The sequence below is a fragment of the Geospiza fortis genome, unplaced genomic scaffold (genome assembly GCF_000277835.1).
Source record: "Geospiza fortis unplaced genomic scaffold, GeoFor_1.0 scaffold174, whole genome shotgun sequence".
NCBI lineage: Eukaryota > Metazoa > Chordata > Aves > Passeriformes > Thraupidae > Geospiza > Geospiza fortis.
The window spans coordinates 1191958-1203964 of NW_005054480.1; the positions used below are offsets into that span (position 1 = coordinate 1191958).

The window sequence follows — 12007 nt, forward strand, 5'->3', positions numbered from 1 at the left end:
TGCGCCCTCCTCGTCCCCCTGCGGCCCACTGGGAACGGGGTCTGGCCCTGCTGCAGAGCTGGAGGGGGGCTGACAATGGGGGACGGGGGACGTGACAGAACGCAGGGCTGCAGGGTTGTGTGCCCCTCCTCCTCCCCGTGAGATGTCTTGCTGGTGTTGTGGGGGCTTCCAGAGTTACAGGTTCAGAGGAAAAGTCCTGGGTCTTAGGTCTTGGTCCCTTTTCTGATTGGAGGCTACAGCACTGCCAGCGCTCTGCCGGGATTTTGGGGGCGTGCTGTGGATTTGCTCTTCTGGGGCTGAGTCCTGCACAGGGACGTTGTTGTACCTGTTCATGCTCCTTGTTCCCGCTTTGCCCACAGGTTTGTTTCCCGGGCTCAGCCTCAAAGCGTGTCCTTGGTTTTGCCCCTGGTAAGGAGTTGTCCTGACCTGTACCAGGACAGCTGCCCTGTGGTAAGGACCAAGAATTGTTTTGTGCCAGGAGCTGCTTTTGTTATTCCAATGAATCACTTTTCTTACCAGAGCCGCTCTTGCCGGCAAAGCCCTGGACAGAGATGGGGATGCAGACAGTTCTTGCCACAGAGATTAAGTAACCCAGGCCACAGGGTGGGAGGGTGTCGGGCGTTCAGCATGCCGGTGTGCTGCGCTGGCCAAGGGGCTGGACACTGCGTGAGGCTTGGGATGGCTGGGTGGGAGGACTGGGATGGAGAAGGGGAAAGGAGGTGGCCAGGAGATCAGCGGGGAACAGGCAAGTTAGCCCATGCTATACCAGTGTAAAGAGGCTGAAGTTCTGGATGGAATCCCATGGGAAGCAGGTCATGGCTGGAACCCTGCAAGGCTCCTGCCAGCTGCCAGGACCTGCGTGTCTCAGCACCTCTTCTGGGTGGTGAGCTGGTTCCCTCTTCCTCCAGGCTAGTGCATGAGGTAGGGCTGGTGGCTTCCCAGCCCATGGACTCGGCACGTGCTCAGGGATTTGCCATGGGGTTGTTCCCTGAGAAGACTCTGGCTTCCCCAGAGACCTGAGTCCCCCTCTAAGTGTGTCTTTGGGAAACAGTATCTCCCTTTCCCTGCTTCCTTTCCCTCTTATTCAGATGTGTCTTGCTCTCAGCGTCCTCTTGTTGCTCATTCTCCAATGTCCTTTTTCTCCAAGTGAACCTATTTTTCTTGCTTAATGCTTCTTATTCATTTCTCTCCCCAGCTCCAAGCACTGATCTGTCCTCTGGGATTTCCCCATTTTCATCCCTTTTGTTGGGATGGCCCTTTCTCGCAGCACTCTGATTGTTTCCTGTTTCCCCCAACACTAGCTGGGGCAGCTGGGTTTGGAAGGAGCAGGAACGTGCCCTGGAGTAAAGCCTGTCCTATGCCTTCCTCCACTCAAACTCTTGCCCCTCCTGGGGGGAGCTGGCACAGTTGGGCTCCACAGCCCAAGCAATACTCCACCAGGAGAACAAAGAACAATCCCTGCAGCCACCTGTGCTGCCAGTGGCAGATTAAAGGCTGATCCCAAAGGCTTGCGGTGGGTCAGAGTTTATAAACACAAAGGGGCTTTAATGCAGCCAGGCTTGGGAGGGATCAGTGTCCCCATGGGCAGCACATGGGGTGATGTCCTGGGCTGAAAGTACACAGGTGCTGCTGCACGGAGTGGGTCTGGATGGAGAAACCAGGGAAAAGATGGGGCTGGGATGGCACAGCCTCCCATAGAGACACTTTCTGCGGGGCTTGGCAGAAGGATGCTTGGGTTATGCACCCCCCTGCCCAGACCCTATGCCTGTGCCATGTTTGCCACAGACTGGAGAGCTGGCTTTGGACAGCATAAGCACAGTGGCACAGTCCAGGTTCCACAATCAGGTCACTGCCTTAGAGGGACATGGTGTTTGGATGTGTTTTGTAGGCTGGGACCTGGCTGCTGTGGCTGGTGCCTACTTTGGGACCTGCCTCTGTGCATCTCTGCATGGCCTGGCACCTCCTGGCCTACTGACCTTCGGGAATAACACCCTATTTACCCTCTCTTCTGGGCCGTGAGCTCCACTGATCCCTTCGTAGCCTGGGACCGCAAGGTGGTCCTGGTCTGGCATCTGTGAGCGGAACTCCTCCTGTGGGGCTTTGAGCCAGGTGTGGCTCAGCATTGGGTCCCAGTGGGAAGAGGAGGCTCTGGCAGGATGCCAGCACTGCCCGTGGCTGTGCACCAGGCACAGCGTGCCCAGCTGTTAAGAGAGCAGGAGGGAAGAGCTGGAAGTGATCTTGCTGTCCTACGTGCCACACACGAGCCATTGAGCTTCTAGAGTTCAAGGCAAGCAGAGAGCACGAGTGGCTGTGCTGCTGTCAGGCGGCATCCACGCTGTGAGCAGCACACATTTCAGTGTTATCAGGTGCTCTGCAGCAGCCTCAGACTGCATAGACCCTAAAATATGAAAAGGTCAGGATGGGAGGTGCAGACCCATAGGGCAAACGCTTGGTCTCCTTCCTTATTGTTTGGCCCTGCTGCAGGTTGCCTCCTGGTCTGTGCAAATGATCCTGAGTCCTTTGGGTGCACAGTCCATCCCTGTGTGCCCTTGGTGAGGTCTCCTGGGCACAGCTTGCTGCATCAGTGCCTTTCCTATGTGAAATTCACAGCAGCCAGTGGTTGAGCTGGCTCCTCACGCTGCCAAAAGCTGCTCCTACCCTTCCTCCCGGACTGCAGGACATGCGGAGCAGCACGCTGGTAATGGCAGCGTCCGCCTGAGCTCGGCGGGAAAGTGTTGTTGGATGGTGTTGGATGTCAAGGAGGGAAGGGAGCTGGCACTTGCAGGGAAGCCTGTATCCCAGAATGGGAGGGCTGAGTGGGAGCAAGGAACAGCGGGAGAAAGCACAAAGGGAGGGTGTGAAGGGGGAATCTCGTGGGAAACTTGGCTGGATCGCGGGCCGCTGGGGAGAGGCGGGTGGCAGGAGGCACTCAGGTGAACCGGCGGGCTCTGGGCGGCTGGGAACGGAGGCGTTCTTGCCTGCAAGGGCAGGCAGATCCTGTCAGCACCCTGTTGTGTTCTCCTGCTGGAACCCCTGCAAGGAACTCTCTTCTTGCACGTTATCTCCCGCTGTGCGCATCGCCTCACCGGGGCTGTGTCCCCCCACGCTTTTGGGAGCGCTCTGCAGTCCCCGCGGGCCAGTGGGTGCTCCGAGGAAAGGCAGGGCATGCCAAGAGCTGCAGCACCCGCTGCCGAGGGGCAGACACGTCTTTAGCGGCGAGCGGCAGCAGCCCGGCATGAGGGAGACCTGGCATCGCACGGCTCTTCGGAGGAGCAGACGTGCTCCGGCGGGAGGTGTGGGAGGCAGGCTGAGTTATGCAAATCGGCACTTGGGCAGGGCAGTGGGTTAATGTTCACGGAAAAGGGATGCGAGATTGCAAATGCCCCCAGGTGGAAGGGATCGGAGGAGTTGGTGCAGGGCTGCTCCGAGCCGTGCCGAGGCAGGGGCTGGTGCTGAGAGCCGGACCCAGGGCTCGCCTCGGCGCTCTCCTGCGGCGCTCGGTGCGTGTGCCCGGGGGGCCCAACCCTGCCCTTGAGAGATGCCTGCCTGAGGGGGTGGCCTGGCTGTGCCATCACTGCACCCAGATCCATGGGATGGAAAAACATACTCAAGGGGGCTTCAGTGGGTGGATAAGAGCTCATGGATCCTTTTAATTTTGATGCCGAGACATCCCTAAGGAAGTCTGTTGTGTTGGGGTGGGTTAACTGGCTCCTGGGTGCAGTTACAGCATTTGGGGTGTCCAAAGCTGCCGAGCTGAGCTGGCAGGAGGCTGTGAGGAGGGTCCAGAGCCCCCTCGGCTGTGGGAATAGGCATGTGCTGGGAGATGTGGGAACCTGAGGTAATCGGTACAGTGCTGACACAGCAGGGCAGGTGTCAGCACGGGGCTATTGCTCAATCTGTGATATGATGTTGGAGCTGCTTTCTGTCCAGGCAGAGGCCCTGGAGGTGAGCAAAAAGTGGGGTGTCAGGGCAGGCTGTGCCAGTAGAGGCATGTGCAGTGAACCATGTGCCAGCCCTGGGGTGCTGTGCCTTACCTGTGCCAGGACTGCCCCACTGTGAGTGTTTCTTTGTGCAGATAGTGCCAGGAGAGGAAGGAGAGTGGGAACAGTGTGAGAGAAGACATATGGTGTTTCTGGAGAAGGGTCCATGTTCTCTGGATGTTGTGCAAACTCAGTGTCTGGGTAGCAGGTACCCTTTGTGTGAGCAAGGTGGGCAGGATAAGTGAATCTCAGCTTGCTGTAGCACAGCTGGGTGCATCCCTGGGCAGTGCCATGCAAGCAGACATGGAGAGGGCACTGCAGTCTGTCCCACAGCACACGTGTCCTGGTGCACGCAGGGGAGGTTGCCCGGTCCTCTGCTTGCTACTCCTTCTTCCTATGCCTTTGGGAATACCAAAGAGATTCCTAAGCATTGCTCCTGAGCATCAGAAATGTGACAGAAGTGAGTCACCAGTCACACAGGACAGAGCCCCAAGATCTGTTCCCATCTCTGCGATACACAGTGCCCCCGAACACCCTCCAGCCTTCCCATTCCAGCCTGGCTGTGATCACCCACGCTGCTGAGGAGCAGATGCACCAAGACCCCCAGCAGTGCCCATGCCTGGATCCTCACTGAGCGCAGGGCAGGATCCTGCTGGGCTTAGGGCCTTGCATGGGACATCTGGGCCTGGGAAAGCTTGACTCCTCATTTCTCACCCCTGAGCTGGAATCCACTCCTATTAATAGCAGTGGCGTGTCGATAACTCTTGTCTGCAGCAGGGATGGGGGCTGGAGCAGCTCCTGCTGAGACCCACCTGCAGCCTGGCCAGGCTGGCAGACCCCACCCTCCTGCTGACACCCTCCTGCATCCTGGCCAGGCTGGCAGACCCCACCATATGGCCCCACCGAGGGACAGAGATGATATTTGGGCTCAGCTGTACCTCTTAAATGCTCCTCCATGTCATTGCTGCTGTATGAATGCCCCCCTTTGCCCCAAACCTGTCCCACCCTGGCACTCTCTGCTCCTGCACTCAAGGGCTGGGAAGTGCCAACAGCCACCCTCCTGCATCCTGGCCAGGCTGGCAGACCCCACCATATGGCCCCACCGAGGGACAGAGATGATATTTGGGCTCAGCTGTACCTCTTAAATGCTCCTCCATGTCATTGCTGCTGTATGAATGCCCCCCTTTGCCCCAAACCTGTCCCACCCTGGCACTCTCTGCTCCTGCACTCAAGGGCTGGGAAGTGCCAACAGCCTGTCTGCAGTGATAAGCTTGCTGGTAAGGATAAATCAGCAGGCACATTATCCTTTTGGGCTGTGTTTTCCTGCTTGGGGCAAATTTGAGCCCCACATTCCTTTACCTGGAGCTGGTTGCTTAGAAGGGCTGGTGATGGCTAAGGTGTTTGGTCAGGGGCATCTGAGAAGAGGTTCTGGTGCACTTCTAGGGCCAGCCCCAGTGATGTACCAAGAATCCAGGCATTGCTGGCAGCCCTGGAGGAGAGTGACAGTGCGAGGGCCAGCCTTTTAAGTATTGGGTACTCTCAGGACCTTCCCAGGAGGGTTCTTTCCCCTCTAGATTTGCACATTAGGTCTAGAGATCTGGTACACCACCAGCTGTGGGAAGCTCAGGTCACCCCTTGCTCTGGTGTGGTCACAGTGTGACCCATGGGTGACACAAGAAATGCAGAGGTCCTGGCATGGGGTGCCCCATCCTCCCTCCTGCTTTTCCAAAGGAAAGGGTTTTGCATGGTAGGACCTTATGAACCTCTGTGTGGGCATTTGGGTGGTCATATGAACTAAAACTGGGGACAAGAGCTGAGCATTTGGCCTGGCACATTTTCGTGTGAAAGTCCATCCGCAGTGCAGGGGCACTCACTGATGTAAGGAGAAGGTTTTAATGCTCATTTCTTTCCTCTGCTGTCAGTGCCAGGGTAACTTTCCCAGGTGGGAGGAGGGTGTCTGCACAGTGCAGTGCATCTTGCTGTCCAAACTCCTCGTGAGTGTGAGATCTGCACCTGTGAAGTGCCTTGTATTTGGGCAGTGGGACGCTTTGGCTGCTCTGGAGCAGCTGCTGGTACAGCTGCTCAGTAATGGAAGCCAGTGGCTCTGATTTTTCTTTTTTAAGGACGAGAAAATGTCAGCCCTGGGGTTTTCCCTCTGACTGACAACTGCAAGGGACTTGTGCTCCAAGGAGGCAATACCCTCTGGGAACATGACATTTGCTGGGACAGGGAGAAGTGGGAAAGCAAAGGTGGGGAGGGGGATGGAAGGCAGTGGGAGCCCAGAGACCTGCTGCCTGGCAGAGGTGTGTTTGCTGACAACCTTTCCCTTCCATTCATGTGGTTCTTTCTTTCCTTTTTTTTCAAGGCCACAGCCACTGGAGCTATGAAGGTAAATACCCTGCAGTTACTTCGGCTTTTTTCCTACTACCCAGCAGATCCTGGAACGGAGCCAGCTGTGGTTAATTATTACAAGGCTTCCATGCACACTCCACGACTCACCCTTCCCTCCTGCCTGACCCTGACACAGTGCCCGCACTCAGGCATGGATGGGCTGAAGAGCCAGAGGTTGATCTGATTTCGCCAGGAAGCAGCAGCTCCAATGAGGGCTTTCCCAGTCCCGTGGGTATGGGGGATGACCCTCAGGGAAGGGCTCCTCCCTGAATGAGAGCTCCCCGACCCTGTGCCGAGCGGGGGAAAAGGCTGCTCTCCCCAGGCTGGACTTGCAGCCCATGCTGGGACTTTGACCAGCCCAGGGATTAGCTTGTCTTCACCTCTGCCCTCTGTCACCCTCCCTCCCCATCCTGCCTGGCCCTGCCCTTACAGCAAGGCCTGGGGGGCTGCTCCACAGCACCCATGATGGGCATCACCACAGTGCTGTGGCAGATACACCCTTTACTGCCCCATCACTCTGGGGTTTGGCTCAGCTGCTCACACCCTGCTCCATATTTACAGGGGTCCTGTGAGGGGCTGGCCTGGGGACAAGCCTGGGTTTGCACTGGGCTGTGACACACTAGAAGCAGCCCTCTGCGGTGCAAAGGGAGGCTTCTGAGGCATCAGCCGTGCTTATCCCAGCTGTGGTGCTGGGAAGAGGTGGCCATTTCAGCAGCCAGCCCAGCCATGTCAGCTGGCCCTTTGCCACAGAGCCCAGGAGTGCTGTGGTACCTTGCTCCAGCAGCACTGGGGTGGTACCTGCCAGGGGCCAGGCTGTGCAGGGCAGCCAGTGTGTGATGAGCTGCAGGGCAGCAGCTCCTCCGCTTGCCAAATCCACTTGTAAATGATCTTCTTGCACTCTTCCTAAACACCCCAAAAATAGACTTTCCTGGCAGCTCACCATGCTCCGAGACCTTTCCTGATACAGCTGCGTTCAGTCACATGTTGACATAAAGCTGCTCCCAAGCTAACTTCATGGAAACTAAACCTATGTGCATGGCTACTTCCCTGGCCAGTGCAAGTCCCCTTCCCCAGCACCCCCAAACATTCTTTCTGGAGGTCTCCTCACCCTGAGGATCTCACTGACAGTCCCTCCCTTCCTTCTCTCTCCAGACCTGAAGCACTGGAGCACGGACTACCCGGAGTGCGGGGGCACCAAGCAGTCACCCATCAATGTTGACACAGCCCAGGCCATCTTCAGCCCTGACCTGCGGCCCATTCAGCTCTCTGGATACAGCCTGCCCGCCAACCAGCTGCTCAAGCTGAAGAACAATGGGCACACAGGTGGGGGGCAGAGGCAGCTGCAGGGGCTGGGGCACAAGGAGAGGATGCTCGGACTCTCCCAGCAGGACTGGGCCCCTCTGATGCCCTTCCCCTGGGCTTTGGGAAGCAGACTGTCTTGCAGGCTGTGACCCTGTTGCCTTCTAGGCCAAAAGGGAAGCAACAGGCTGTAGAAATTTTACATGTCCATTTGTTTTCCTGGACAAGGGGAGAAGCCCCAAGGTGTCCAGAACCATTGGGAGCCGGCTCCAGAAATTTGTTAACTCCACATTTTCTTTAAAAATGTGTCCCTGACATTTCTGATGTGTATTTTCAGCCACTGGTTCCTCCCCTGCATTTCCCTTTCAAAGGACTCATCAGTCTCTGGATGTGGCTTAGACTTTAAGCTACTTACACCTGTCTTTTAGGGCACAACATTGACCACCCTCCTTTGTCTGTACTTGAGGATTCTATCTCAAGATCTTAAGAAATTTTCATAGGTTTTTGTTTTCCCTTCTCCAATACTAGCATGGTTTTTGTAAACAACTTTTAGGACACGACTTATTCATGTTATTTTAGTATCAGCCTCGGTATTCCAGATATGGAGGAAAACCACTTTTTTCCACAGCTGAGGATGGTTGGACCTGGTTGTTACCAGATTTTTCTTGGAGGAGGCAGAATGTTTTGTGCACGCTGATGTCTGCCAGCCCCTGAGCTAAGAAAGGGTTATGGAGAAAGGGCCTTAAGAACTTGCTGATGGTGTGATAAGGCACCTCCTTGCCCTGGTAGCCGGAGAGATGGAGCTGACCTGTGTATACAGCAAACTTGACAGGTCAGGCTTGCTGTGTATGGTCAGATCAGCTGCGTGCTGCATGCACAGAGCTCTATACTGTGGCCTCCTGCCCTAATGTGCCTGCAGAGTTAAACTAGTTGAGCTCAGTAGTTGCTATTTTAGACACCCTGGCATCTGGTGTTGCTTGGTGTTTAGAAAAGCAGTGAGAGCATTTTCATTGGGGAGAGGGGAAGTACTTTCTCACAAGGCTTTTAAGACGCCTTTTTTATTGTGGCAACCACTGGCCTGCCTTATGAAAAGCCATAAATAAATAAAAAGTTGCAAGCCTAGTTAGCTATTTGTACTGTTACTCATTTTGGTAACAAAGTGTATATGTTATATAAGGTTTTTTGAGGGCCTGAAAATTACTCAGGTAGTTAGGAGAAAGAAGACAATGGTTTACCTATACAAAAGCATAAAAGCAGATACATTCATAGGGAGGGAACAGTTTCTCACTTCCTGTATTTGAGTTTTCTATCTCTGAACCCAGTGGCAAGGAACTTGAGATGGCCAATGACTCATCACAGCCCTGTTACATGATTAATCTCAAATCTGTGCCCTATTAGTGATGTAACTAAGGGACACCCCATTTAATAAAGGAAAAAGGAAAAGATCTTACATTAAAAATTAGGAAAAGGTGCTTAAAAGAATAGGACAGCCTTTCTCAGGGTTCAAGCATGCTCCTGATATTTTTGCCACATGTCCATGTAACTCAGTTTTATATTTGGCACAGTGTTGCAGAAGTCCAAAGTAGCTGGACAAATCACACTAAAGAAAAATCAAAGTATGAATTTATGATATCCAAAGAGGCAAAAGGTTTAGCTCTAAGTACTTTCAAAATATTTAATTCTTCTGTGGCACTAGCTCCAGTTCTGTCATACACTCGCAGGCTGCTTTATTTGAAAGGTCCTAGCTTGCCAAGAGTTGCAGCTCCCTGTCCCCTTGCCCTTCTCTCATAGATATTCACCACTCTGCCAGTATCCTTCTCCATGAATTTTGTTCACGGTCTCTTTATATTATTCTCACTTACTGAATTAATTGTTGGATAACATTTGGCTTGGAGCTGGCCCCAGGAGTCTTTATGGAGGGGCTCTTCACTTTCCAGCATTTTCGTAGCAGCTTTTTTTGAAGCTGATATATTTACTGCAGTATCCTACAACCTTAGGTCAGAAGCTGAACCCTGCCACATTGGCAGGCCTGCCCACAGCCTCATGACAAATGGAAAGCAAGGTTTTTCTGATATGACCAGCTTCTAGAAGCCCAGAGCGACTGCTTCACTCAAGACGCCTCCTTTGCATACCTGTGGAATGGGCTGGGCTTTGTGTTGTATTACTGACCTCTTCCTTCTGGCTCTGCAGTTGTCCTTGAGCTGCCCGACTCGCTGGCCCTGGCTGGTGGCTATGCCCAGCAGTACCGAGCTGCACAGCTGCACCTGCACTGGGGCTCCCCGGCAGGACCCGGCTCGGAGCACACCGTCAATGGGCGCCGCTTTGCTGCCGAGGTGAGGAGCCCTCACGGTGCTGCATGCACCTTTCCCCTCATGGTGCTGGGCACAGAAGGCACTGGAATGCTGTCATGCTCCTCGCCCATGGCTCTGGCTGTCGCTGGATGTGGGCTGTAACTCCTGGCCAGGATCCTGGGCAGCTCTGCAGCAGTGGAGTTCAATGAAGCAGGCCACACTTCGATGCTGAGCCAGACTCATGCAGAAGCCTGGTTCTGGGCTGATGGTGCAGGAGCTGTGGCAGTCCCCAGGCTGTGGAAGCCAGCTTTTCTGGAGGCTGTGAGCCTGCTTTGGGAGCTACAGGGACTGTTTACTCTGTACACACTGTCCTCTTGCTCTGCCAGCTCCCATCTGATTTTATCCCTCCTTCTCTAGCTGCTGTCCTCAAACTGAGCCTAGCTCTGCAGTATTAGCCCCTATTATACAGGACTGAGTGCTGATTTTGTTCATGAGCAGGGAAGTTCCTGCAGGCAGAGCTTCATGCTGGCTGCTTTGCACCAGCAGACTTTCTTGGACCCAACAGCATTTTCCCTTCCCTGCAGTGGTACTCATCACACCTGCATATGTCTCACAGCCCTTGTGTCAGTGGGCTGTAGCCCTGTGGGAGTAAGCATCTCCCAGTGGTGTCCATCGAGCACTGGGATTGCATTTTTCCCTTCCAGATCCATGTGGTCCACTACAATACCAAGTATGACAGCTTTACAGAGGCAATGGTTCACCCAGATGGCCTGGCTGTACTGGGAGCCTTTCTGGAGGTGAGTTTCATGGATCAGCAGCAGGAGGATGGGACTGGGGTGGGCAGAGTTGGACAGGGTTTTGGGGATGGACAGAGGTGCAAATATACTTTGGAAGAAGGAGGGAGAAAGGGCAGATCAACCCTGATAAGAATGAAGGGGTGACTGGGATAGGGTGCCTCTCTAAAGGAGCAGTACCTCCCTGCCGCCATCACCGCCTTGTCCCATGGCCTTCCTGTTACACTGGGGTCTCTGTGTTGCAGGTGGGGCATGGGGAGAACCAATACTACCATGAAATACTCAAGCATCTGCATGAAATCCAAGAAGTAGGTAAGGCCCTGTCCCACCTCGTACTCTGTGTCAGAGACTGCAGACCAGCAGAGAAATCAGCTGCTCAGCAAAGCTGCAGCACATCCAGTGCCACACTGCCCATGATCTTCATGCTGCTGTCCTCCAAGGGGTTTGTACCAGTCTCACTCCCATTATGTTTCCTCTCCCAGGACAAGAAACCTTGGTGCCCGGATTCAACATTGCAGGTCTGCTGCCTGCCAACCTGAAACTCTACTTCCACTATAATGGCTCTCTGACCACCCCTCCCTGCTACCAGACAGTCAAGTGGACAGTCTTCAATCAGACCATGCTGCTCTCTCATCACCAGGTCTGTCAGGGCAATGGGCTCCACACGAGGTCTTTCCCAGCCCCTCCCCGTGAGCGGGTGCCCTGTGCCAGGGCTCTGCAGCTCATCTGCTCACAAAAGCGGGATGTTGTTCCCTCATACATTACATGCTATTCTGCTCACACTGTTCTCCTTCCAGATGTCAGTGCTGGTTTCAACCCTGAAAAGCCCTGAGGACGAGCTTTTGCAGAACAACTACCGGCCAGTGCAGACCCTGCACGGGCGGCAGGTGCTGGCGAGTTTCCAGACCACCCCTTCAGTGAAACACACTCCTGGTAAGGAGTGACTGAGTGTGCTCAGGCTGCTCCCAGCAGCAGGGACAGAGTAATGGGGCAGCAGCAGGATTCAGTGCTTTGTGTATCCTACAGAAACACAGCACGGCTCAGACCTGCCCAGCAAGTGACATGTGGCAGCAATGGTCTTGAGGTCCTGCTCTCTCTCATTTCTGCACTTCCTTCACCCTGCCTGGGGAAGACTGGTTTATAGAAACTTATTTTTATCCTGAGTCTTGCAGATGTAACAGTAGCAGGACTAGGGGATGCATGGTCAGGAGAAAAGAGGCAGGTCCTAGCACTCCAGCTAGCTACTTCAATC

At 54.5% G+C, this 12007-nt stretch overlaps 1 protein-coding gene across 4 annotated transcripts in view; it reads left to right on the forward strand.

Annotated features, from left to right (window-relative positions):
• Positions 1-12007, forward strand: part of CA9 (carbonic anhydrase 9) — a 15404-nt gene that overhangs the window by 730 nt on the left and 2667 nt on the right. For all 4 annotated transcript variants that reach the window (XM_031063070.1, XM_031063071.1, XM_031063072.1 and 1 more), the window contains exons 2-8: positions 6346-6369; positions 7524-7694; positions 9861-10003; positions 10666-10758; positions 11001-11067; positions 11238-11395; positions 11553-11688. In XM_031063070.1, coding sequence (XP_030918930.1) covers positions 6346-6369; positions 7524-7694; positions 9861-10003; positions 10666-10758; positions 11001-11067; positions 11238-11395; positions 11553-11688 — 792 coding nt within the window. The remainder of the gene's footprint in view (positions 1-6345; positions 6370-7523; positions 7695-9860; positions 10004-10665; positions 10759-11000; positions 11068-11237; positions 11396-11552; positions 11689-12007) is intronic.